Source organism: Podarcis muralis, chromosome 5 (genome assembly GCF_964188315.1).
Source record: "Podarcis muralis chromosome 5, rPodMur119.hap1.1, whole genome shotgun sequence".
Lineage (NCBI taxonomy): Eukaryota > Metazoa > Chordata > Lepidosauria > Squamata > Lacertidae > Podarcis > Podarcis muralis.
The window spans coordinates 61,390,523-61,415,694 of NC_135659.1; the positions used below are offsets into that span (position 1 = coordinate 61,390,523).

The following is a 25,172-nucleotide window of genomic DNA, read 5'->3' on the forward strand; positions in this document are numbered from 1 at the left end:
CGAAGTAGTTTTACAGGGTAGTCTTCTACAAAATATTGTGTGAGGTTGGCATGACACACACCTCATGTTTTGCAAGCCTTTAGTCCTATTTGATGTGTTAATTCTGAGTTTATTTCTTTATTCATGTGAATGCCTGTATGTCATTAAACATCCCTACGATAGATTTGCGCTAGGGCAGAAATGAAATGGCTCTCCCAAATTTTCTCCCCATTTGCAAATCTATAAGGTCCATATGGGAGACCATTTTGGGGAAGCATTTTGGGCCACACCGAACCAGTATTTGGGAAAGGGTTCATTTATCAATGATGGCCAGGAAATATTGACGCTTTGAAGAAGTTCCATCTGCAGTTTTTCATCCCTGCAATGAGTTGTTCAATACAGGCATCTGTTTTGATCCATGCAGCGGGTACAAGTTCATTGGTTAGTGAGCAAATCGTACAACTGTCCAAGTAGACTGAAATGAACGCAGTGAAATCAATGTTTGCCATGTAGGGTAGTTTTCAGCTGGTGAGACTGTCAGCTGTAACCCAGCAGTAAGTGGGGAAGAGTGTGAGGGAACATGCCTTGGGCAGCTCAACATTGTATTTTAGTTTGCTTAGAAGTCCACCTGCTGATATTTGGCCTTTTCATGCTCATAGACTGCATTTCCTGTGATGAATAAAGCACACAGAGCAGATGCAGCTGGAAGGGGGTTTGGGTACATAAGAGATTTCCAGTTTGGACTAGTGATCAATTCTGTTTTTCTGTTCCTGGCAGTGATCCCATCCCTATCCATTTCATCTGTCCTTCTGATTATGTTATCATTGCAGGAATGGTGAGAAGTGTTCTCACTGCCCTACTCCCCACTGCTTTGTGGCAAAATGACCAGGGCAGCCTTTTGCAAGTGCACATCTTTCAGAGCAGTGAGCACATGGGAGGCCTAGATTAATTTTCATGGTAACGTCATACTTTGAAATGCTTGGTAGTGAAACAGCAGTTAGTATTGACTGTAATGTTTCTCAAAGCAGCCTTGGCATATGCCCCAGAAGCTAGCAAATTCACAGTCTACCCCTACCACCAAAGTATATGTCTGTTAAGTAACTTCATTATATAGTTTCCATCCTTTGCTGTAGACACACCGCTTTATCCTAGCCCTTTATGGTTAAGTCTTTTATGAAACCACCACAATTGCCTGATGTGCACTCCTGGGTTTGTTTTCAAGTGTTTCATTGGCTTTTAATATGGTATAATTATAATGGTTGTAACATGCCTCAGGACCTTGTGGTGAAGGGTGAGTAAGAAATCCCTTAAATAAATAAATACTCTCCTGCCTTTTACCCCTGCCTCTCCTGCTTCTTTTGAGAGTTTACAAAATTTGGGTTTTTTTAGAAGGAATGGAAGAAGCAGCACAATCTCAACAGGTTCCTGCTTCTCTTCTGTCTCTTTTTGAGAAGCATGGCTTTAATGTGTGCAGTCATGTTTCAGGCAATTGAATCGTATCGCCATGCCACTTCAACAGACCTTTTTCCCTGTTGACAGCATTTCGGCAGCATACTTGTTTGTTTGCTTTTATAATAATAGTCAGCATTTAAATTTGCACTAGAATGCTTCTTCGTCTATATATAAAAACATTATTTGCACAATAGCTTTTAAACAAGAAGGGTTTTAACACGAATTTCATAAAATGATTAAAAAATATTTTAAAAAAGCTAAAATGGTGTGCTTTATCATAGAAGTGTAGTGTTGGAAAGGACCACAAGGATCATCTATTCCGATCCCCTGCCATGCAGGAATCACAGCTAAAGGATCCTTAAGAGATGGCTTAGGTGCATGATTACTTTCCTGCTCAACAGAACTTCAGCTGTCAGGGAAAAGGCTAAGCTTTCTTATGCCCACTAGTGAGGACGGAATATAGCAGGATGCATATGCAAAAGTCCACATGCAGCTCCATATACAGCTTACAGGGAGGGAGAACTAAAGAGCAGAAATTGGAAGGAGCCATTTAGCAGTGTCACTTGGCAGATCAGAAACAAGAGGATGATTTGCATCTTTATGCCATGCTGGCTCCTAACTGTGTTTGAAATCTGACTTAGGTTAAAATTATGTAGGTAATTTCTTTTTCCATTTTTCCCATGACCATTTTTTCAACATGGACAACGTTGCCTACCTCCGCAAAGGGCTTATGCAATCAGTTCGCGCTACCAAATTCAGTCTTGTTTGATTGTGTGTCATGCATGGTGCTTCTGCATCCATCTTTTGTATCCTTTGTCAAAAGAGCCCAGTTTCTGCCATATGGAAGGGCGAAGGCAATGGGCAGGAAGCAGGGCTGAGTTCTCATTAAATGCTACATCTCTGTCCAGAAAGATGATAATTAGCAAACAGTCATTTATTTGCATGCCTATCCTAGAAATAATGCCTCTGCAAATTCACAGGGTTTTATTTCATGGGTTTCTGGGTGACCTGCATTGAACTTGTGAACCGCTGTCCTGGGCCTTTGAGCTCCAGAACCTCCAAGCAACCCGTCATTCATCACAAGCCCTATCAAGCTTAAGTGCGGAGCATAGAACCACAAGCCAGAGAGAAGTAGCTTTCCACAGAGGACTTCTGAACCTTCTTTGTTCATATTTCATTTTCCATTTGTGACTCAGTAACACTTCAGAGCTGTGCTCTCAAGAGAAGAGGTCATTTAAATGTTTTACAGCACAATCCTATGCATGCCTACTCAGAAATAAGTCCTATTGAGTTAAATGCGGCTTACAGGTTACAGGATTGTAGTCTTAAAGGGCCGTTTCTCAAAGCAGCAGAACCAGTTGAAAGCTTAAGAGTAGGCGCGCTCACACACACACACACACACACACACACATATATATATATATATATATATTTTCCCCACCTTTATGCCAAGTGGCTGAAAGTGGTGTATGTGGTTCTCCCACTCCCTATTTTGTCCTCACTAAGCTGCTGCTGCTGCTGCTTCTTCTTCTTCTTCTTCTTCTTATTATTATTATTATTATTATTATTATTATTCCCCATCCATTTGGCTGGGTTTCCCCAGCCACTCTGGGTGGCTTACAACATATATAAAAATTGTAAAGCATCAGACATTTAAAAATTCCTGATACAGGGCTGCCTTCAGGTGTCTTCTAAAAGTCAGATAGTTGTTTATTTCCTTGACATCTGATAGGAGGGCATTCCACAGGGCGGGCACCACAACTGAGAAGGCCCTCTGTCTGGTTCCCTGTAATCTCACTTCTTGCAGTGAGGAGACCACCAGAAGGCTCTTGGTGCTGGACCTCTGAATCCGGGCTGAACGATGGGGATGGAGACGCTCCTTCAGGTATACTGAGCCAAGGCCATTTAGGGAATTAAAGGTCAGCACCAACACTTTGAATGGTGCTTGTACTGGGAGCCAATGTAGGTCTTTCATGACCTGCGTTATATGGTCTCGGTGGCCGCTCCCAGTCTCCAGTCTAGCTGCCGCATTTTCAATTAGTTGTAGTTTCCGAGTCACCTTCAAAGGAAGCCCCATGTAGAGCGCATTGCAGTAGTCCAAGTAGGAGATAACCAGAGCATGCACCACTTTGGTGAGAGTCCACAGGCAGGTAGGGTCTCAGCCAGCATACCAGGTGGAGCTGGTAGACAGCTGCCCAGGACACAGAATTGACCTGCACCTCCATGGACAGCTGTGAGTCCAAAATGACTCCCAGGCTGCGCACCTGGTCCTTCAGGGGCACAGTTACACCATTCGGGAACAGGGAGTCCCCCACACCCGCTCGCCCCTGTGCACCCAAAACAGTACTTCTGTCTTGTCAGGATTCAGCCTCAATCCATTAGCCACCATCCAACCTCCAACCGCCTCCAGACACTCACACAGGACATTCACCGCCTTCACTGATGTATGTACGTTAGGCTGAGAGATAGTGACTAGTGCATGGGTGGGTCCTAGTCCAACACTCCAACCACTACACCTCCCCAAAGGGCTCTTTTCACAGCTGCCATATTTTGCCATGGCTGCCAACTAGAATTAGGGACTTTGATATGATAAATGTCATTCTCAACAGCTGTTGGGGGGGGATCAAACCTGGGAAAAACACAAGCATTATCTAGACCAGTTCCCTCATGCACAGCAGATTGTGACCATCTTCTTCTGGGAAGAAGGCTTGTGACAATCCTTCCTGTTTGGTGCGGCACATTAAAATACATTTGGGCCTTCACACCATCATTGCTACTGGCTAGTGTGCTCTACATGGGAGGATTAGTGGAAGTTTTAGGATACTTTCAATGAGCCTGGGTCCTTAGGTTAGCACCTGGATAGAACACACACACACACACTTATTGAGGTCCTTTCCCCTAGCATGGAAGACGAAGAGCAGACTCCATTTGAGGATCTCTCCCTCATTACAGTCGATCAGGTATATGAAGACGAGGAGCAAAGGCAGTCCTCTGGGAATGTCCAGGCGACCTTGGAACCGACAGCTCACAGAAGAACCCCGACCAGACCTAAGAGGAGGCGTGTAGTGGTGATAGGGGATTCCCTACTGAGGGGAACAGAAGCAGTGATCTGTGGGCCTGACAAGATGTCTCGGGAAGTGTGCTGTCTCCCCGGGGCTAAGATCCAAGATGTAACTGAACGACTGCAAGGAATCATAAAACCCACTGACAAATACCCCTTCCTCTTGGTTCATGTGGGAACCAATGACACTGCAAGCAATAGCCTCCAGAAGATCAAAAGAGATTACGAGGCTCTGGGCAGGAAATTGAAGCAATTAAATGCACAAATTGTCATCTCATCTGTCCTCCCAGTTGAACGACGTGGCCCAGGGAGAGAGGGAAAAATAGTGGAAGTGAACAACTGGCTTCGCAAATGGTGCAAACAGGAACGGTTTGGATTCTTAGATCACGGAATGCAGTTTCTTGAAGATGGACTTCTGGCAAGCGATGGGCTGCACCTCACAACGGTTGGGAGGAATGTTTTTGCAAAAAAATCTCAGAAACCTCATCAGGAGGGCTTTAAACTGACTAATGTGGGGGAGGGAGACAGTGCTCCTGAAGGTAGGAGTCTATCAATTGATGAAGATGATCATCCAAATGTCATAGACCGAATGGAGCAAAGAGCATGCAGACCTAGTGGTGGGAGGAGAAAATCCTTAAATAAGAGACACGGGGGAATGATTAATGGACTTCAATGTCTGTACACTAATGCGCAAAGCATGGGAAATAAACAAGATGAGCTTGAGCTCCTGGTACAGCAAACTAAATATGACATAATAGGAATCACTGAAACTTGGTGGGATAAATCCCACGATTGGAATGTAATAATGGAGGGATACAATCTATTTCAAAGAAACAGACCAGACAAGAAAGGAGGAGGAGTGGCGTTATATGTCAGGGATGTGTATACCTGTGAAGAGATCCAAGATTTAGAACCTCAAAGCCAAAGTGAGAGCATTTGGGTCAAAATTAAGGGAGAGAAGAATAACAGTGACCTCATTGTGGGAGTTTACTATAGATCCCCAAGCCAAACGGAGGACATAGATGATGCCTTCCTGGAACAGATGGCCAAGCATGCAAAAGGAAGGGAGATAGTAGTAATGGGGGACTTCAATTACCCGGATATTTGTTGGATGTCAAACTCAGCCAAGAGCATAAGGTCAAACAGATTCCTCACTGCCCTTGCAGACAACTTCATTGTCCAGAAAGTGGGAGAAGCAACAAGAGGAACAGCCATTTTAGATCTGGTCCTAACCAATGTTGATGACCTGGTTAGTGGGGTAGAAGTGGAAGGATCATTAGGCGCGAGTGATCATGCTCTTCTGAAGTTTACTATACAGCGGAAAGGAGCAGCCAAGCATACTAGGACTCAATTTCTCGACTTTAAGAAAGCCGACTTCATAAAGCTTAGGGAAGTGCTGGGTGAGATCCCATGGACAGTAATACTAAAAGGAAAGGGAGTTCAAGATGGCTGGGAGTTTGTTAAGAGGGAGATAGTAAAAGCACAACTTCAGGCAATACCAATGAGACGGAAACATGGAAGGTGCCTAAAGAAGCCAGGGTGGCTATCTAAAGAACTTTTAACTGAGTTAAGATTAAAAAAGGATGTGTACAAAAAATGGAAAAGGGGGGAAACCACCAAAGAGGAATTCAAACAAATAGCCAGCACGTGTAGACACAAAGTCAGAAAAGCTAAAGCACAAAATGAACTCAGGCTTGCTAGAGAGGTTAAAAGCAACAAAAAAGGCTTTTATGGGTATGTTCGTAGCAAAAGGAAGAACAAAGAAACCGTGGGGTCACTCAGAGGAGAAGATGGTGAAATGCAAACAGGGGACACAGAAAGGGCTGAACTCCTCAATGCCTTCTTTGCCTCAGTCTTCTCCGATAAAGAAAACAATGCCCGACCTGAAGAATTTGGAGCAAATGATTCAGCAGAGGAAACACAGCCCAGAATAACTAAGGAGATAGTACAAGAATACTTGGCTAGTCTAGATGTATTCAAGTCTCCAGGGCCAGATGAACTGCATCCAAGAGTATTAAAAGAACTGGCAGATGTGATTTCAGAACCACTGGCAGTCATCTTTGAGAATTCCTGGAGAACAGGCGAAGTCCCGGCAGACTGGAGGAGGGCAAATGTTGTCCCTATTTTCAAAAAGGGGAAAAGAGAGGACCCAAATAATTACCGCCCAGTCAGTCTGACATCAATACCAGGGAAGATTCTGGAGCAGATCATTAAGCAAACAGTCTGTGAGCACCTAGAAAGGAATGCTGTGATCACCAATAGTCAGCATGGATTTCTGAAAAATAAGTCATGTCAGACTAACCTGATCTCGTTTTTTGACAGAATTACAAGCCTGGTAGATGAAGGGAACGCAGTGGATGTAGTCTACCTTGATTTCAGCAAGGCATTTGACAAGGTGCCCCATGATATTCTTGTAAAGAAGCTGGTAAAATGCGGTCTTGACTATGCTACCACTCAGTGGATTTGTAACTGGCTGACTGACCGAACCCAAAGGGTGCTCATCAATGGTTCCTCTTCATCCTGGAGAAGAGTGACTAGTGGGGTGCCACAGGGTTCTGTCTTGGGCCCGGTCTTATTCAACATCTTTATCAACGACTTGGATGATGGACTCAAGGGCATCCTGATCAAATTTGCAGATGACACCAAACTGGGAGGGGTGGCTAACACCCCAGAGGACAGGATCACACTTCAAAACGACCTTGACAGATTAGAGAACTGGGCCAAAACAAACAAGATGAATTTTAACAGGGAGAAATGTAAAGTATTGCACTTGGGCAAAAAAAATGAGAGGCACAAATACAAGATGGGTGACACCTGGCTTGAGAGCAGTACATGTGAAAAGGATCTAGGAGTCTTGGTTGACCACAAACTTGACATGAGCCAACAGTGTGACGCGGCAGCTAAAAAAGCCAATGCAATTCTGGGCCTCATCAATAGGAGTATAGCATCTAGATCAAGGGAAGTAATAGTGTCACTGTATTCTGCTCTGGTCAGACCTCACCTGGAGTACTGTGTCCAGTTCTGGGCACCACAGTTCAAGAAGGACACTGACAAACTGGAACGTGTCCAGAGGAGGGCAACCAAAATGGTCAAAGGCCTGGAAATGATGCCTTATGAGGAACGGCTAAGGGAGCTGGGCATGTTTAGCCTGGAGAAGAGGAGGTTAAGGGGTGATATGATAGCCATGTTCAAATATATAAAAGGATGTCACATAGAGGAGGGAGAAAGGCTGTTTTCTGCTGCTCCAGAGAAGCGGACACGGAGCAATGGATCCAAACTACAAGAAAGAAGATTCCACCTAAACATTAGGAAGAACTTCCTGACAGTAAGAGCTGTTCGACAGTGGAATTTGCTGCCAAGGAGTGTGGTGGAGTCTCCTTCTTTGGAGGTCTTTAAGCAGAGGCTTGACAACCATATGTCAGGAGTGGTCTGATGGTGTTTCCTGCTTGGCAGGGGGTTGGACTCGATGGCCCTTGTGGTCTCTTCCAACTCTATGATTCTATGATTCTATGGAGTGGTTCTGAAACTGGGACATTGGTGTGCTACTCCTTCAAAGTGTACCCCCGAATGGTTATGGCATTTCTAGGACACCCAGAAAAATGGAATGGGGTGTGCGTATAGCCTAAGATTCACTAATCAGTAGTGAAATTGGAGAATTGAACACTTTGGCACTTAGCACTCACAACGTGAGGCATGATGTTTACTTCATAATAGTTGCCAACATTCCAGGACAAAACAGAATGTTGGGCTGTGGGGATTCTATCCTGGCCTCTTTTAGTCTTGGGTTGGGTAGGGGGAACTCCATGTAGCACAGCAACCAGAAACAGATCTGTGCTTTCGGAATAGCAGCTTAATTTACTAGTATGCCATACACAAAAAATTATAAAATAAAATTGGTAAGAGCTGTGTTAACAAGCTACAAACATGGGGAATTTTTTATAAAATATTTCAGGCTTCTCTGCCACTCAAAGCCTTTTGAGTCCCTCTTTCAGTTATGTCTCAGGGCTGCTTCACTCCTATGGTTTCTTATATGGGCATTATTTTTTGCTTTGGGAGACCATGTGTGTAGTCACCTCTGATGAGTATAGAATATGGATGTCCGTTTGCTGAAACAACGTATGATAGGAAATGGCAATTGGTTGTTGCTTCATGTGTGTGCTCATCAAAATGGAAGCAGCAGGTGGAGACTTCTGGCAAGTTTGGGGTTGTCCTTTCTTATGGGTGCCATTTGGGAACTAATAAAAATGCTAGAAGGTCATGCAAATGACCAAGTCTCTGTGAGCTGCAGTATCCAGATGCAAGGTAGTGCTTAACTAGTTAAATCCATCCAGGTTAAGTTTTTTCCAGCTGTAAATTCCTTAAATAATGTATGGTATTAAGTCAAAAGTATAGTTAAGTGTCCTAAGTGCTCAGGATAGAACAGATTAAAAAGGTTAGAGCAAAAAGGTCACTTTGTTTGCCTTCATTCCTCTCAGCAGTGACTCCAAAGTGTTGACAGTCTGTGGAATCATCTGGTCAATTGCTATCTGCTCTTCTTTTCTCATCAGATATGGCACAAGGGCACCTGCATCTGAGTCATCTGAACAGGGACATCCAGACGCAGCCCAGCTCCACTTCGCCTTTGGAAGGCCCATCCCCAACCGCTGTGCGTTACCGAAATGGCAACCAGCGTCGGTTTTCAATGGAGGTGATACGCAGTTGCAGAGTGCAGGGAATCTGTATGGAATGTTAGAAATTAGACTTGTGTACAAATGGCCTAAGGGACGCGGGTGGCGCTGTGGGTAAAGCCTCAGTGCCTAGGACTTGCCGATCGTATGGTTGGCGGTTCGAATCCCCGCGGCGGGGTGAGCTCCTGTCTTTCGGTCCCAGCTCCTGCCCACCTAGCAGTTCGAAAGCACCCCTAAGTGCAAGTAGATAAATAGGTACCGCTTTATAGCGGGAAGGTAAACGGTGTTTCCGTGTGCTGCGCTGGTGCTGGCTCGCCAGAGCAGCCTCGTCACACTGGCCACGTGACCCGGAAGTGTCTCCGGACAGCGCTGGCTCCCGGCCTCTTGAGTGAGATGAGCGCACAACCCTAGAGTCGAACACGACTGGCCCGTACGGGCAGGGGTACCTTTACCTTTACCTTTACAAATGGCCTCTTGAATTTCACCACCCTATTTGTGGGCACAGAAACTGAGTGGGTGGGGTGCCATTTCACACAATTTCTCCAGAGAGAAAAGAAATTCTCCAGCAGTTTCCCGGGCATGGCACTCACCGTTAGCAATGACAAGTAGCATAGACTCTTTCCTCTTTTTTTGTCGTAGTGGCAGCCTGGCCATCATTCTACATCCCCCACAATGCCAGTGTTCCAGGACATTGTGGAGCTGAGATGGCAGCTGCCCCCCAAAAATAATAATATTGGGGGGGGTGTAATTACACAAAGTGGGCTTCTTTTTCTAGGAGGCTGAGAAAAAGAAAAAGAATTCTTGAAATGCTTTCTGAAATGTCATCAGGTGTATTCTCAGAAAAATTTGGAGAAATTTTGTCTTTAGCTCTATTAGATATGATGTTTATGGACCCCTTTTAATTGCAACAGGATGCTGACTGTTTGAGAATCAGAGTCAACCAAGAATCTGCCTTTGAGAATGAGTGGTCTGTTCATATCAGAAAAGAACTAGTGTTGCAACTGAAATTTATTTTATTTTAATATACTTATACCCCATTTTTCAGCTCCCAAAAGATTCGGGCGATATACAAATCAAATATCTAACAACAACACTGGAACAAAGTTGATGGCCCCTTCCCACATTTTTGTGTTTTCCTCCCCCGATTAGTGTATTCAGTTAGTCTTCAAGATGTGTGTGCTTTACTCAGTGTAGGAATTCTTCTTACGAAACTTTGAAATAGCTTTGAAATGGCTGCATGAGTGCCTGTTCAAGGATGTTCCCGTAAAGTGGTCAGCGTTGGCAAAGTACATTATGTGACCTTGGGGAACTTGGAGTTACTTTTCCGGGGAACATGTCTGTGCCGGTAGAGGCTAGTGACTTCTTGAATTTGCAAGCTACAATTCCACACACACACACACACACACACACACACACACACACACACGGCATCAGAATTTGAATTCCATTTGTACACAAAAGTGTGCCTTTAAAGCATATGCAAAATGCCATGGTCCGCCTACTGAGAAGCAACAATTATTTCTCCTATACCCATAGATGGGGGAATCGCTTCTTTGTGAGAGGACATGAGCATTAGCTCCAGACAAAGTTGAGACCCAGTATTTAGAGATTAAAGTCACACAACATGACATAAATGCTTGAATTCATGTATTTTTAAGAGAACACACATACCACTTGCTCAAAACTAAAGCCTGGCTCTCCTGCCTCATCTTCACTATCAGTTTGAGGCTAGAGAGTGGTTTGAAGAAGTGAAACATATAAACAAGGCAATGTAGTTGCATTTAATTGTATTTCTCCCACCCTTCAAATGCTAGCGCTGCAACTGTTCTATGTTTCCAAATGAGCAGAAGATGAAAGGGTTGTTGTGGGACATACAGCATTAGGGCTGTGACCACCAGAAGTCTTTTGGATGGCTAGGAGGCCTTGGGAACTAATTCTGTGCTGCTCTTCTCCACAGGACGTCAGCAAGCGCCTCTCTCTGCCCATGGATATTCGCCTTCCCCCAGAGTTCCTCCAGAAACTAGAGATGGAAAGTCCAGAAATTTCAAAGCCTCTTAGCAGGATGTCTCGACGGGCTTCTCTTGTGAGTCCCACTCTTTCACAGGGGTTCAGAACATGCAAGTTCATGCAACGCAGCAGAACTTTGCCCTTGTGCACTTGCACATATGAAAAAGCTCAAGTGTGATGGGCCTAAACCAGGGCAAACACCTACTTCAGTACTGAAACTGCATCGGAAATGTGTGCTGTTCAGTTATTCCAGTCCCTCTGGGCAGCTAAGGCCAGCAAGTAGCTCTTTATTTTTCCCCAAGAAGAGGTGGGGTTGGAACTCAGAACTCTAAGGCGGAAAGAAGAATGAAACCTTATATCTCAGGGTTTCCCATTTACCTGTGCAGTGTTGTTTGTCTCTTGAATAAAATATATGCAGCTGAAGCAAGTGTCCCATAAATATCAATAACCTCATAAATTAACAATGTGTGCTGCTTTGAAACTCACAAATGTAGGGCTGTTACTTTTGTGAAACATTGGATCATGTTAAAGCCTCCTTTGCTTTGTCTGCAGCCTTATTATCATTTTCACACGCAAATAGAAGTATTCCTGCTTAAAATATGGAAAACGTTTGCTTTCCCCCCTCCACCTCACTCCACCTCTGGCCAGTCCTGCCTGGGTTATGGCTGTGCAGGTTGCAACCCGTTTTCAGAGTTTGTGTGTGGCTGACCCTTTAGATCCAGTAGGAATCATAGTTGTAAGATTCATTTTAAACCAACAACTGATCAGGCCAAGAAGCTTGTTGAGCTGGAGGCAGAAAAGCAGGGAGAGGGGCGCTTTTTGTGGGGGGATCGTGTAACATCTCTGAGGTATCTAAAATGCATTGCAATCCAGTCCTAAGCATTACTTGGAGGTGCGTAGGAGTGCCAGACTAGAGAAGTATGTCAGAAGTGCATTGTGTTGAAATACCGGTAGCTGATTCCAGGAAAAGGGACAAGCTATATGTCGCTTTAAGCACACACTTTAAAAACATGTTTACCACCCTGTTTCTTTAGCAAAAGCAGCTCCCCTGAATTGCTTTCTTTCTCTGCTTTCCACACTCACAGCCGCTGTGTGTTTTAAGTTGCAGTGTGATCGATCAATCTGAATCCCATGGCTAGAATCTTGTTCACGTTCCCTGCCCCCAGTATTTAGGCGCTGAGCTTGAAGAAAACACCTGAAATACTGAGCGAGAACCGTTGGTTAATTCATGATCCTAAATTGCTTCAGATGCAGCCCATTCACAAGTTTTCCCTATTGAGCTGAAAATGAAATATTTATTGAATCCCATGGGTCCTTTTCTGCAAAGGTGGCTGTCTCTTTACCACCACCTAGTGCTGAATAATATCATGCTTAAAAGGCAATACATGACCTAAGTAGCATTAATACTTGCTTTGAAAAGCCTCTTATCACCACAGAAGGTTTAATCCTGTTACTCCATCATGTTTACAAATGGTATGTACATTCAAACACCATGTTCACACAGTAAAATGCAGGCCAAATATGCAACGTTTAACAAGAGGCATTGTTAGCCCTATTTGATATTCAGCAAGAATAGAGTACATGGGATGTGAACAACATTTGATTGCTTATTCAGGGCCATATGAGGTGTTGGTGGAAGAGGTTGGGGGGATTGACCTGGTTCTCCTGACCCCAGGTCAACGCTGAGCCAGGATCGAAAGGCATTACACAAGGGAATCTTGTATAATGGGAAGGGAAGACCCAATTAGGCAGCTTAAACAGCTCTCTGAACACAACAATCTGGCAGACTGATGGAGAAGTGTGAGAAATGAAAGCAATTGGAAGTTTTCCTTGCTGCAACACACCCCAAGTGAAGAAAGCGATTTCACTGAATATATTATGCACTAGCACTATGGGGACTTGTCCATGATTTCACTTTTGCAAAAAGTAGCTCACACAAGGTGTGTTCAAGGACCTGCGTTGATTTTTTTGTCCCCTTCCTCTCCACCAAATGTATTGCAGGCAAGAACTGCTTTGCAGAATGTGATCATCAGTAAGTTCCCTAAGGATCTTTTGTATTGACACTTCTTCCTTTTTCATGACAGTCAGACATTGGGTTTGGAAAGATTGAAACCTATGTTAAACTGGAGAAGCTAGGGGAGGTAAGAATAAGCTCTGTCATCATTCTACTCCCATGTTGTGTCTTTGTGATAGAATTTTAACTGTTGCCATCCACTTTGGTTTTATAGATTTAAAATGGGGCTAGGGGACCAGTGGCTCTCCAGGTGTTCCTGGGCCTTGACTCCCATCATCCCTGAACCTTGACCTTGCTTGCTGAGGCTGATGGGAGTTGGAGTCCAATAATATCTGGAGAGACACCAGGTTCCTTGCCTGCACTTAAACTTGCTCCTTGAGTTGTGAATAGAATTTTTCAAAAGTTTTGCAAGGGATCAACAGCATAAGGAAACAATTTGGTTCTGTTCAGTGTGCTATAGTAGGGACTAGGATGTGCTTCCCAAATTGAATGCTTCCTCCGTGCTGAAATAAACTTCTTCTTTTTTAAAACTAATTTCAGATCATTTGATGCAGATTATTAAGCATATATTTACCAGCAAATGCTTCTCAAAGAAGCATGGCAAGAAATAAATCTAGTTTGTCAACCCAAAAGAGACAAAGTTTTAAATCAGATGAAGCCCATCTGAAGATATTGTTTGGAAGAAGACTGCAAAGGAGTCGTTTTTAATCCAAATTAAGCAGGGGTGCTACAGAGATCTAATCTAGTTCAGCAGAACCAGAATAATGCTGTTTTGTGTAGGAAGTAATGAGCGGGGTTTGCTGTGGGATTTGTTAGTGAGCTGCTTACTTTTCTTGGCTTCTTCCTCTCAGGGCACCTATGCCACTGTCTTTAAAGGGCGCAGCAAGCTCACCAAGAACCTGGTTGCCCTGAAGGAGATCCGATTAGAGCACGAGGAAGGGGCCCCCTGTACAGCTATAAGGGAAGGTGAGGAGCAGGGTTAATTTTCCAAAATGTAAACAAACGGAGAAACATCAGGTAGTGCTATTCCCACATACACTTGCCTTGCTTATACACAAACATGATAAGGAATGGAAACATCCGATCATGTGAACCTGCAATAGTAGCAATGGAAATACTGACAGTGGGGGCCACATGCCAGTGGGGGGGGGGGCTAAGCCAGATGCCAGAGTGGGTGAGGTAACAAATGTAAATTTTACCTTGTACAATAGGGTACTTTCTACCCCCACTCACAGACCCCCCACCCTCCATCCAGGCAAGCAAGAAACATTATCAGAGTTCAAGGGCACATTCCAGACAGACATACACACTCACTGAGTGTGAGAAACAGGGCTGGTGTGGGGTCTGGCTAGGGAGTTGTGGTCTGGGGGGAGTCTTGAGGGCCACAGAGAGAGGCCTAGTGGTCTGCCTTCAGTCCCAAGGCCTGAGATTTTAGTGCAGGGCGTACACCCCACCCGCATACCCTTGTGACTGAAGTCTCTCTGCCTTGCAGTTTCCTTGCTGAAGAACCTCAAGCATGCGAACATTGTGACCCTCCATGATATCATTCACACGAAATGCTCCCTAACTCTTGTCTTTGAGTTTCTGGTGAGTCAGGACCTTCTGTCTTACAGGGAGGCTGGCTGGTCCAGGCTTGTCTGCAGCACATGTGTTATTTGGGCAGTAAGGGAAGGGCTGTAGTTCAGTGGTAGAGCTTCTGGTTCACATGCAGAAGATCACAGGTTCTATCTCTGGCATCTCCAGGTAGGGCCAGCTATGTCCTTAACCTGAATCCCTGGGGAGCTGCTGTCAGTCAATGCAGACAGTACTGAGATAGATTGACCAAAGGTAAAAGGCAGCCTCATGTGTTCAGGGTCAGTGGTAAGTCTGAAGGTTCCTTGCCCCCCAACAGCAGCATCTTGCAGAAAATGTGGTCTCCATGTAGTACACAGTAAAAAAAAAAAAGAAATCATGTTCTCCGACCACAATTGCTTACCAATATTCCAGGTGGAACACCATGCAGGTCCAATTGGGTTTGGTGGGCTTGCTCCCAGCTAGGTGTGAATAGGATTTTCCCTAAATAGCAATAGAAAAATGTGTGTGTTTTCTCAGAACAAAATGTGGTTTGAGTTCAGGGAACCTGGAAATTCTCCACAACATATGTGCCAAGGGACAAAATACTTGGACTGAATCTGACCTAGCTATGTTGATTAGGATAGTGACTTCGAATCTCTGGTTGTGTAGTTTTGATCTGTGTATGAGCCAGAGGAGACAGTTCACTTCAAGCGTCTACCTTGCTTCGGAACTGCTGGGAAATACTATTTGACTTGCATTTTTTTGTTGCCAAATACATGTTTGGTCACTTCAGGGGCCTTGGTCTTCAAGGCAACTGGGGCCTCTCAGGACATGCTTGTCTTTGCAGGACAGTGACCTGAAGCAGTACCTGGATAACTGTGGGAATCTGATGAGCATGCACAATGTGAAGGTGAGTGAACAGGCTGGATAGGTGCAGGGCTTCCTCTTCTGTAAAATGATTGGTAGGCTTTCAAGTCAGGGCAGGGGTAGGAATCCCAAAGTGGCCAACCCCTCATGGGCCCCATTTGCAAGTGGGTAGGGTTGCCCACCCTTCAGTCACATGGTGACCTATGTCAGGCGCAGGAAAGGAACAATTGAGGGTATACAGTTGAGGATGTGTTCTGCTTGTTCCTCTGTAGTCACAGCTTTACCTGTCCCACACCTGATGGCAGGTGAGTGGCAAGTGTATGTGACTTGCCCAGAATGGCCTTGTGGGTTAGACCGGACTCTGGCAGCCCAAGGTGTTTTGGCACCTCCAGTGAAACACCCTGCTGTCACCCCCATGATGGGGGGGGGGGTGCATACTCCATAATGAATCTCCAGTGCCAGATCCTTGCCAGATCCCCCCTTCCTGCCCTGCAGTGGAACTTTGCATCAGCTCCTCCCTTAAGCAGAAGCTGGTGCAAAGCCCCCCAACCAGGTGGCAAAGCTGAGTGGCAGAACACTTCCCCTCTCACTGACTCAGCAGGAGGGGAGGCATTCCACAGAGCTTTGCCACTAGTCCCTCTTGGCCCCTAGAGGCTGGGGAGACCAGCAACAAAGCTGGGCAGCAGAACAAAGGTGACACCCCAAGAGGGATGCTGCCTGAGGTGGCTGCCTCACCTAGCCTCATGGGTGAGCCGGCTCTGAGACTGGAGGTCTGGTGGGCCAAATTATGCAGGTTCCCCCACTGCCAAGTTAGAGGATTTTCCATCTCTTTCAGGAATGATATCTCATGCCTTAATTCTTCACAGAGCAGAGTCTACCATTAAAGTATCTCTAACTGCTTTCTCTCCCCTCTTCTTTCCCTGTGGTTCCAAGATCTTCATGTTCCAGCTGCTGCGTGGTTTGTCCTACTGCCACCAGCTCAAGATCCTACACAGAGATCTCAAACCACAGAATCTGCTCATTAATGGGAAAGGGGAACTGAAACTCGCAGATTTTGGTAAGTTAGGAGATAAGCTGGGGAAATGCCAGCACAAATTTCAGCTCGGTTTTGAATAGGAGGGTACTATGTCAGGGAGCAGAAGGACCAACCTGTGGCCTGCCAGATGTTTTTGGACTGCAGCTTCCATCTGCCCCAGCCAGCATGGCCAATGGTCTTGGGAGGAAGGGAGCTGTGATTCGGCAACCTCTGGAGGACACCAATTTCCTATCCCTGGCTTAGGTGCTCCTACATTTTCAGATTGTGAGGAAATTATTTTGGGGGACTTCTACCACTACTGCCCCCCACCCCACTTCTAATTTACATGCAACAAGTTTTAAACGGAGTGAAAATGTTTGCCAAACACAGACTTTCAGTTATTTGTTCATGTGGTGCTTTATACATTATGGCTTAGAGACCATATGAAACTCCACCCCACCCCACCCCCACACACAAGCATCTTTAGGCTGCAATCCTATACATAGTCACCTCAGAGTAAGCTCAGCTCAACTCAGTGAGACCCACTTTTTATTAGACTTGTCTAGGATTGTGCTACTGGCAACTTGTATTCCAAATATTCTGATCCGTCATGCTTTGCACCTCTGTGCAGCTCTCAACAGCGCTTGTGGAATATATGACCAACATTAGCAAAGCATTACAATTTGTGATGCTCCATGAATCCTGTTGGGCTGCTGGGTTTACTTTCCAAATCCAAGGAACAATTTCCATTATTGCTCTTATAGGTTATACAATTATGCAATGCCTGCTCAGTGAAGCAATCACAAAATTGATTTTTCCTAGCTCAGCCCACTGTATTTTTCTCTTGATTCTTTAATAAAATACTCCCAGCTACTCTCTAGGGCCACTGTTGGAGTCATGGTAGATAGTGTGGTACCTGCTAAAGCCCACGCCTTTTCTGGGGAATCACTGTCCCTCACACATACTGTCAGGATGAAACTGGTAGTCGCAAACCACAGGATTGCATCTCACTGACTTCCCTTCCACCCTCAGGTCTAGCCAGAGCCAAATCTGTCCCAACAAAAACATATTCCAATGAAGTGGTCACATTGTGGTATCGGCCTCCTGATGTCCTACTAGGATCCACAGAATACTCCACTCCCATTGACATGTGGTGAGCCAAGGGGTCTGTGTTTGGGAAAGGGTGGGTACAATAATTCTCTCCATTGTGACTTTTTTTCTCCCGGTTTGCCTTCTCCATATTGCTTCCAGAGCCTTTTCAGTGTTTAACACTATTCAGGAGGAATGTGGGACTTGGTACTTTAGAGATGTTTGGTTGGATGCCAGCACTCATCATTCCTGACCATTGGCCATGCTGGCTGGGTCTGGTGGGAGTTGGGCTCCAGTATCATTTAGAGAGCTATAGGTTCCCCATCCCAGCTACAGGCAGTTTCTCATGGCTTGTTCCTTCATGTTCCTGAAGTCCTTCTTTTCTCTACTGATTAGGTGGAGGGGGGGGGGAGAGAAACAGTTCCTGCCTCTCACATTGTCTTCTACAAAACATCTTGGTGGTCCTCCTGCTTTTTCTGCAGAGACTGAAGCAATGAGAGGAAGACTTGGCAGAGAATAGGATGTTCTGAAGGACCTGATTGCTTCATGTTCTTGTATCTCTTTTTGGTCTATGGTAGGGGTGTGGGTTGCATACACTATGAAATGGTCACAGGGCGGCCCATGTTCCCAGGATCGACCGTGAAAGAAGAGCTGCATTTAATATTCAGGACATTGGGTGAGTCCTTTGTAATTCTCTGCTTCTTGATGTGGACTGGGGAGGAGGGTGGAATGAATAGAAGGATACAGAAAAAACTGTAGCCTTTAACAGCTACGTGTGAACTAGCAGGGTTATTTGGCTGGTGACAGAATGCACAGCCCCCAAAGCAAATCTCTGTCAATGATGTTTTCATAATTTAAATATGCATCCAAGGTTTTATTTTGTTTTGTTCTGATTTCATTTAAGAGCACATCCAGGGAGACCAGGGTTCAGATTTCCACTCAGCCATGAAGCTCACTGGATGACCTTGGTCAAATCACCTCACAAGGTTGTCCTGGTGATAAAATGTGGAGGGGGAGAAGTATGTGAAACACCTTTAGCTCCTAGGAAAGGTGGGATGTAAATGCCCAAAGTCCCGAGTTTCTTACCCATCATTTTCAGTTTAAAAGGGTCTGAGACAGCAGGGCCAGAGAAGCCCAGTCAGATTACACAACAGTAGGCTAAATAAGTTCAGTGACTCAGCATCAGGCATCCTCCTGTGTTCTAACAGCCCGACACTCCATTTGGTTTCTGAGTCTTTTAACAGCAAGTGTGTTTCTCAGTGTTCCTCTGCCGTGAAAGGGGCTTTGTGTCTGTGGGTGGATGGATTTCCCTCCCTCTGTGTTGTTTTTCATGATTCTAAATTCTAAATGCCAGATATTGGATTGCATCTTGTGCAACGCTCCATGTGGATACAGTAAATGTGCAACTAAGCCTATTTCCTGCAGGAACCCCTACAGAAGAATCTTGGCCGGGCATCACATCCAATGAGGAATTCAAGGCATATAATTTCACACAGTATCGAGCCCAGCCATTGATAAACCATGCACCAAGGTAGGACAATGGCCTTAAAAGGCAGGGCAGACTTCTTAATGGGTTTCTGCTGCTGGAAAATACTAGGGGAAGGAAAGCACCAGTTCTTGTTTTTCACTGGATAAACATGCACACAAAACAAGCAAGGGTGACAGAAGAATCTCTGTTAATTGTGTGGAATAGTATATCAATAATCTGCATTGCGATCAACATATGATCAACAGTTCTTCTTTTTCTCAGTATACACCATCCCCATCTCCTTTTGGTCTTTCTGGGGCTGCCACTAGGTGGCATCAGCATTCTGCAAGCAGCATCTATGTCCAACCTGTTGAGTTGCCTCTTCCCCAGGAAAGAACCTTAATTGCCACTTGTGGTCTAGTATTTTCTAGACGTTCCACAGCTTTTCTCCATATGTTCTGGTGTACACGTGTCCCAAGTGTACTGCCCTTGACAATAGCCAATTGCCTCCCAAGCTCCTTTCTTCTCTTGCAGACTGGACACAGAAGGAATCGACCTTTTGATGAGTCTCCTCCTGGTAGGTGGCTTCAGTTGCTGAGCCAGATACCAAAGATTCCATGCTTCATCCAACATATACTTTGCTGCTGCAGCTGCTTATTGTCCGGGATGGTGGTGATGGCTAAGTACCAATTTTAGTGGTTCTCCCACTTAATGGCTTAACAGGGAGTATCTAGGTGCACAGGGCAGAACCTCCCAGTGACAGCTGCAAATATTCTGCTGGGGGAATTGTTTCAAGTGTCCATCTTCTTCTACGAGTCTTGATATTTCTGACAAAGGCATCTTTGTGCCTGCTTCTTTTCAAGGGTATAAAAGGTTACATAGGGATGGTTTTTTAAAAGCTTTAAGATACAGATTATGTCCCCTTTCTTACCTCATACAGACAATGGCTTGGAGTGATAAATGAATGAAGTGTCACATCAAAGTGTAGATCTCTTTGCCCGTGTAAATAATATTTTTGATGATTTGTGAGAGAGATGTATTTACTTATTTGTTTGTTTATATGGTCATCTGTCATGGATGCTTTAGCTGAGATTCCTGCATTGCAGGGGGTTGGACTAGATGGCCCTTGGGTCCCTTCCAATTCTATACTACTTTTATACCATGAGACTCTTAATCTCATGGTCATGGGCTTGAGCCCTGCGTTGGGCAAAATGATTCCTGCATTGCAGGGGCTTAGACTAGATGACCCTTTTTGCCCCTTCCAGCTCTATGATTCTTTGATTCTATTATCGTGTCTCATTTTGCATTTAAAACCCAAATGAAAATCCATATATAGTTACATGTTTTATCACAAAATACAATGTGTTTTCTCTCAATGTTCGCATTTCTAAATGTATTGTATCCTAAATTGGTGTGCATTTTGGGGGCATGAAATCATACTCCAAAATTTGAGCAGGTGCAGAATCATACTCACACACTCAAATGAGCACCTGGGCCCATGATGTAAATGCTGATACTTGCCTGTACATGGACACTTATGTCTAATCATATTTTGATCCGTGTATTGTCCTTAGCTTAAAATGAGGCTGATTAGCTTTAAAATGCTGACAGAACTAAATTCTCCTCCCCCTCCAGGTGAGAAACAAACCCAACTAGTAAGAAAAAGCCAAGGAAATACTACAGCCATTGGCAGGACAATTCATAGCACAGAGACCTGGGAATAGTTGGACAGCCCAGACCTCATCGAGTTAAAAAATAGAAGACCCTGATCAAACCTATCAGACCATTTAAATTACCCCAAACTGGCTGGCGTCACTGAATCAGTTTCAGAGGCTCCCTCTGGGAGACAGGGAGCTGCCTGGTGTTATGATTGCTGGATCCATCAGATATCTAACTTTGCTGCCCACCCACAAGTTAGTTATGGGGGAAGCCTACTGAGGACACCCTGCCCTAGCCACCCTAGAGTCAGGCCCTCCCAGATCAAAACTATGTCAATACCTGTTATCTGTTAGGTATGACTTACTGCCACTTCACAGACACAGAAATTACCAAAGTGGAAATTAGTATGTAAGCCAGTCCTCAGAAAAGGATTTGCTCAAGGAAATGCAAGATGTCTGGTCATAATGGGGAACTGAGACAATGGTTCCTCCTTTCTTGACCTGAACTTTGATCTTTCCAAGCTTCCGTAATCGAAATCAATGGAAGTCCAGAGCATTGTTGATTGTTCTGGTGGCTTGGCCCTCCCTCTCCTGCCAAGATTCTTTTGCTCCTGTTCAAGCTCTCCTAGGGGAGACATTGTTTAGCTCTGCAGCAGCTGCTTGACCTATCCCAGCTGAGCCAAAACTAAAGTACAAAACGTAGAGTTCCTCAGGTACAATTGCATTTATCTTGGTCAGTGGGATATGAAGTGGCAGGGAACATTTCACTCAGGTTTGGCCTTGAAAGCCAAGGAAGCTTTCTCCTCCCCTGCTCAACTTCGATTACTGGCCTTGCTTTCCTGTATGTGCATATTTCAAAGGGGAAGCCTGCGTCATCACCTATTCTTTCCATAATCATTGAGACCATTAAAGTTCAGTCATTCTTTCCAGGTGCATTATAGCTACACACGATTAGGAAGAACTTCCTGACAGTAAGAGCTGTTCGGCAGTGGAATTTGCTGTCAAGGAGTGTGGTGGAGTCTCCTTCTTTGGAGGTCTTTAAGCAGAGGCTTGACAACCATATGTCAGGAGTGCTCTGATGGTGTTTCCTGCTTGGCAGGGGGTTGGACTCGATGGCCCTTGTGGTCTATTCCAACTCTATGATTCTATGATTCTATGATAATGCAAACTCTACAATGAAGATCATATTTATCCTTCAAGGAGCTTACGATTGTAATCTTCTGCACACTTACCTGGGAATAAGCCCCACTGAACGCAATGGGTCTTGCTTCTGAGTCCGCATGCATATGGCTGTGCTTTAAAGGAATGTTGTATAGCATCAGAACAGCCTTGCAAAGCAGGGTAGGCTGAAAGAGGTGGACTTGTCCAAGATCACCCAGTGCTTCCCACTTGCTTCACTATGCTGTCTCTGTGTACAGGCAGGAAAGTATAACTGCCACATAAATGCCACATATTATCCAGAAAGATAGGATGTGGCTGAGCAGCAAAAAGAAAACATGCATGGCACAGCTGCACAGGGGAGTTGAGTATTTTGCTGAATCAGTTGACCTCCATGAGCCACATAGCACCCATACTGAGCTGCACAGGAATGTAGGAGGGTTCAGGAATCAGGCATGCCTGCATACATACACACTCAAATAAGCACCTGGGCACATGAGATAAATGCCCATACTTACATGCATATGGACACTTATGTGTAAACCTTTCTGCCTTTCTCTCTTGCTAGTATGAAGCCAAAAGACGCATTTCTGCAGAATCTGCCCTGCGGCACCCTTACTTTACGGCACTCGGTGAACAAGTGCACCTCCTTCCTGAGAGTAAGTGTGTGACCACTGCTGCATGGAGCAGCTATATTCTTCTCCCCTGCTTTGACTGTGCAGGTGACTCACTAAATCTACCGTATTTTTCGCTCTATAAGACACACTTTTTCCCCTCCAAAAATTAAGGGGAAATTTGTGTGCGTCTTATGGAGCGAATGCAGGCTCCATGGCTTCAGCGATAGCAATGCGAAGCCTCCGATGCGCAGTGGGAGCGCTCCCACGCGTTGCTTTTGCTGAAGCCTAGAGAGCGAGAGGGGTCGGTGCGCTCTCTTGGCTTTGCTTCGCTGGAGAGGCGCTGCACAGCTTTCCCTCTCTGCACAGCGCCCCTTCAGCGAAGCGGGAGGAGAAATGGAAGGGGCTCCGTTTCTCCTGCCGCTTCGCTGAAGGGGCGCTGCACAGAGAGGGAGAGGGGGGGGAATTTCTTGTTCTCCCTCTCTAATACTAGGTGCGTCCTATGGTCAGGTGCGTCCTATAGAGTGAAAAATACGGTAGTTCAAGGAGCACAGCCTGTTTTTCTTATTGCTGGCTTAAAAGAAAGGGGATGGGGAGTTTGAGTGCAAGGAGAGAGATAATTCCCAGAAAAGGAGAAAAGGAACTGCTGCCGGGATGAACCACCTCTGACAGATTTGGTAAAACCTAGTATAGTAGTCTCTTTGCACAGACAACACTACTTGGAAAGATTAGAAGCAATTCTAAGAGAGTCATACAGCATCAAGGACTTTACTGGAAACCTAAGGCTTATGCTGAGACCTTTATTCCCTTCCCTTCCCTCCACCCACACACACACACACTGGTATACCAGACAGACATTTCATATCTCTCCTGCAATCCTTGTTTTCTGTAATATAAAAATGGAGCTGGTGGCTGCTCTCCTATACACACTTACCTGAGAGCAATTCCTATTAAACTTAGTGGTCCTTGCTTCTAAGTAAATCTGCATAGGATCAGAATGGCAAGTGAACTGTGAGCAATACAGTCCATATTCTCTGCCCTTCATCTTCAACTAGGGGCACCTCTTCCTGTCTCTATGCTTCTGTCTCAGTTCTCTGCAGAAATTGTAATTCTGAGGTACGCTAATTCTCATCCCCTCTGTCCTTGTCTCCTCATCCACCCTTTTCCTCCAGCTGCCTCCATCTTTTCTCTGAAAGAAATCCAACTTCAAAAGGACCCTGGCTATCGAGGCTCAAGCTTCCAGCATTCTGGTAGGTACCTGATGCTTTTTTGGTCTTATTGTCTTGTGGGGTGGGAGACAAGCAAGTTTCAGGGCCTTTCAGAAACATGTTGTCCTCTGTGCTACTGCGCCACTCAGTCGTAAGTCTCCCAAGTGCAAAGCAGCCATGTTGCAACTTGATCTCATAGCACACTCCTCTGTGTGTGCTAAAGCATTATTGAAGCCTGATTTTGCTGCCACCTATTTTGTAAGTTCCCTGGTGTAGTTAGCAAAATGAAAAGGGGGAGGGTAGTGTCCATCACATCTTTTGCCCTGCTAATAGTAGAATCCCAGTAGGCCAAACTTCCTTCCCACTTGTTCTTATGACATTCCCTGGACCAAAGATCTGACAGTGCTTCTTTACAATAGACAATCCCATTCATATGTACACCTTGAATGGGAAGCTTTTAATGTTCCTGTCCCTCTTAAACATACCTTGCTGTGTGCACTTGGCCAATTTCCAAGTCCGTTTGTTCTGAATGTAGCCTTAGTTATGGTGACAAAGTTGATCTATAAGCATTATTCAGGTTCCTGGGCTCTATTGGCTGCCCTTTTTTAAGACTGTTTGAAATACATATTTTAGCCTAGGGCTTGCTGATTGAAAGGTCGGCGGTTCGAATCCCCGCGGCGGGGTGCACTCCCGTTGCTCGGTCCCAGCACCTGCCAACCTAGCAGATCGAAAGCACCCCCGGGTGCAAGTAGATAAATAGGGACCACTTACTAGCGGGAAGGTAAACAGCGTTTCCGTGTGTGGCTCTGGCTTGCCAGAGCAGCGATGTCACGCTGGCCATGTGACCCGGAAAGTGTCTCCGGACGGCACTGGCCCCCGGTCTCTTGAGTGAGATGGGCGCACAACCCTAGAGTCTATCAAGACTGGCCCGTACGGGCAGGGGTACCTTTACCTTTACCTTTATTATTATTATTACTACTACTACTACTTCTACATCCCACCTTTCCTGCAAGAGGCTCAAGGTGCTGGAGTACATGGTTCCTGCCCTCCCCCTCTTATTTTATCCTCACAACAAGGCATGAAGCCAGTGAGCCAGTATTTGAAGTATTAGCTAGCGTGCAGCACAGCATGGCCTAACTGCTTCTGAGCGATAAACTTCAATAAACCTTACAATGTCCAGAGCCGCTCTCTGGCACTTGTTGTGACTGTTGTGATAATTTAAATCATTATAAACCTTTAGAGGCTGAGGAAGAAGGGACTGAGCAGCTTTCTCTCTCACGCACTCTCTGTCTTATCCAAATATTCATCTTCACAAGGCACCCTTCCTCACGTGCAATTCAGCAAAGCCAGAAGTTTCAAAT

The 25,172-nt window shown here is 45.2% G+C and overlaps 1 protein-coding gene across 2 annotated transcripts in view; it reads left to right on the plus strand.

Moving 5' to 3' along the window:
• Positions 1–25,172, plus strand: part of CDK18 (cyclin dependent kinase 18) — a 101,429-nt gene that overhangs the window by 64,054 nt on the left and 12,203 nt on the right. The window contains exons 4-16 of one of the 2 annotated variants that reach the window (XM_028734334.2): positions 9,040–9,179; positions 11,117–11,242; positions 13,251–13,307; positions 14,032–14,146; positions 14,673–14,767; positions 15,582–15,644; positions 16,535–16,658; positions 17,649–17,769; positions 18,284–18,381; positions 19,131–19,236; positions 19,708–19,750; positions 22,558–22,648; positions 23,776–23,853. In XM_028734334.2, the coding sequence (XP_028590167.2) occupies positions 9,040–9,179; positions 11,117–11,242; positions 13,251–13,307; positions 14,032–14,146; positions 14,673–14,767; positions 15,582–15,644; positions 16,535–16,658; positions 17,649–17,769; positions 18,284–18,381; positions 19,131–19,236; positions 19,708–19,750; positions 22,558–22,648; positions 23,776–23,853 (1,257 nt within the window). The remainder of the gene's footprint in view (positions 1–9,039; positions 9,180–11,116; positions 11,243–13,250; positions 13,308–14,031; positions 14,147–14,672; positions 14,768–15,581; positions 15,645–16,534; positions 16,659–17,648; positions 17,770–18,283; positions 18,382–19,130; positions 19,237–19,707; positions 19,751–22,557; positions 22,649–23,775; positions 23,854–25,172) is intronic. The other variant, XM_028734336.2, reaches the window with a different exon arrangement.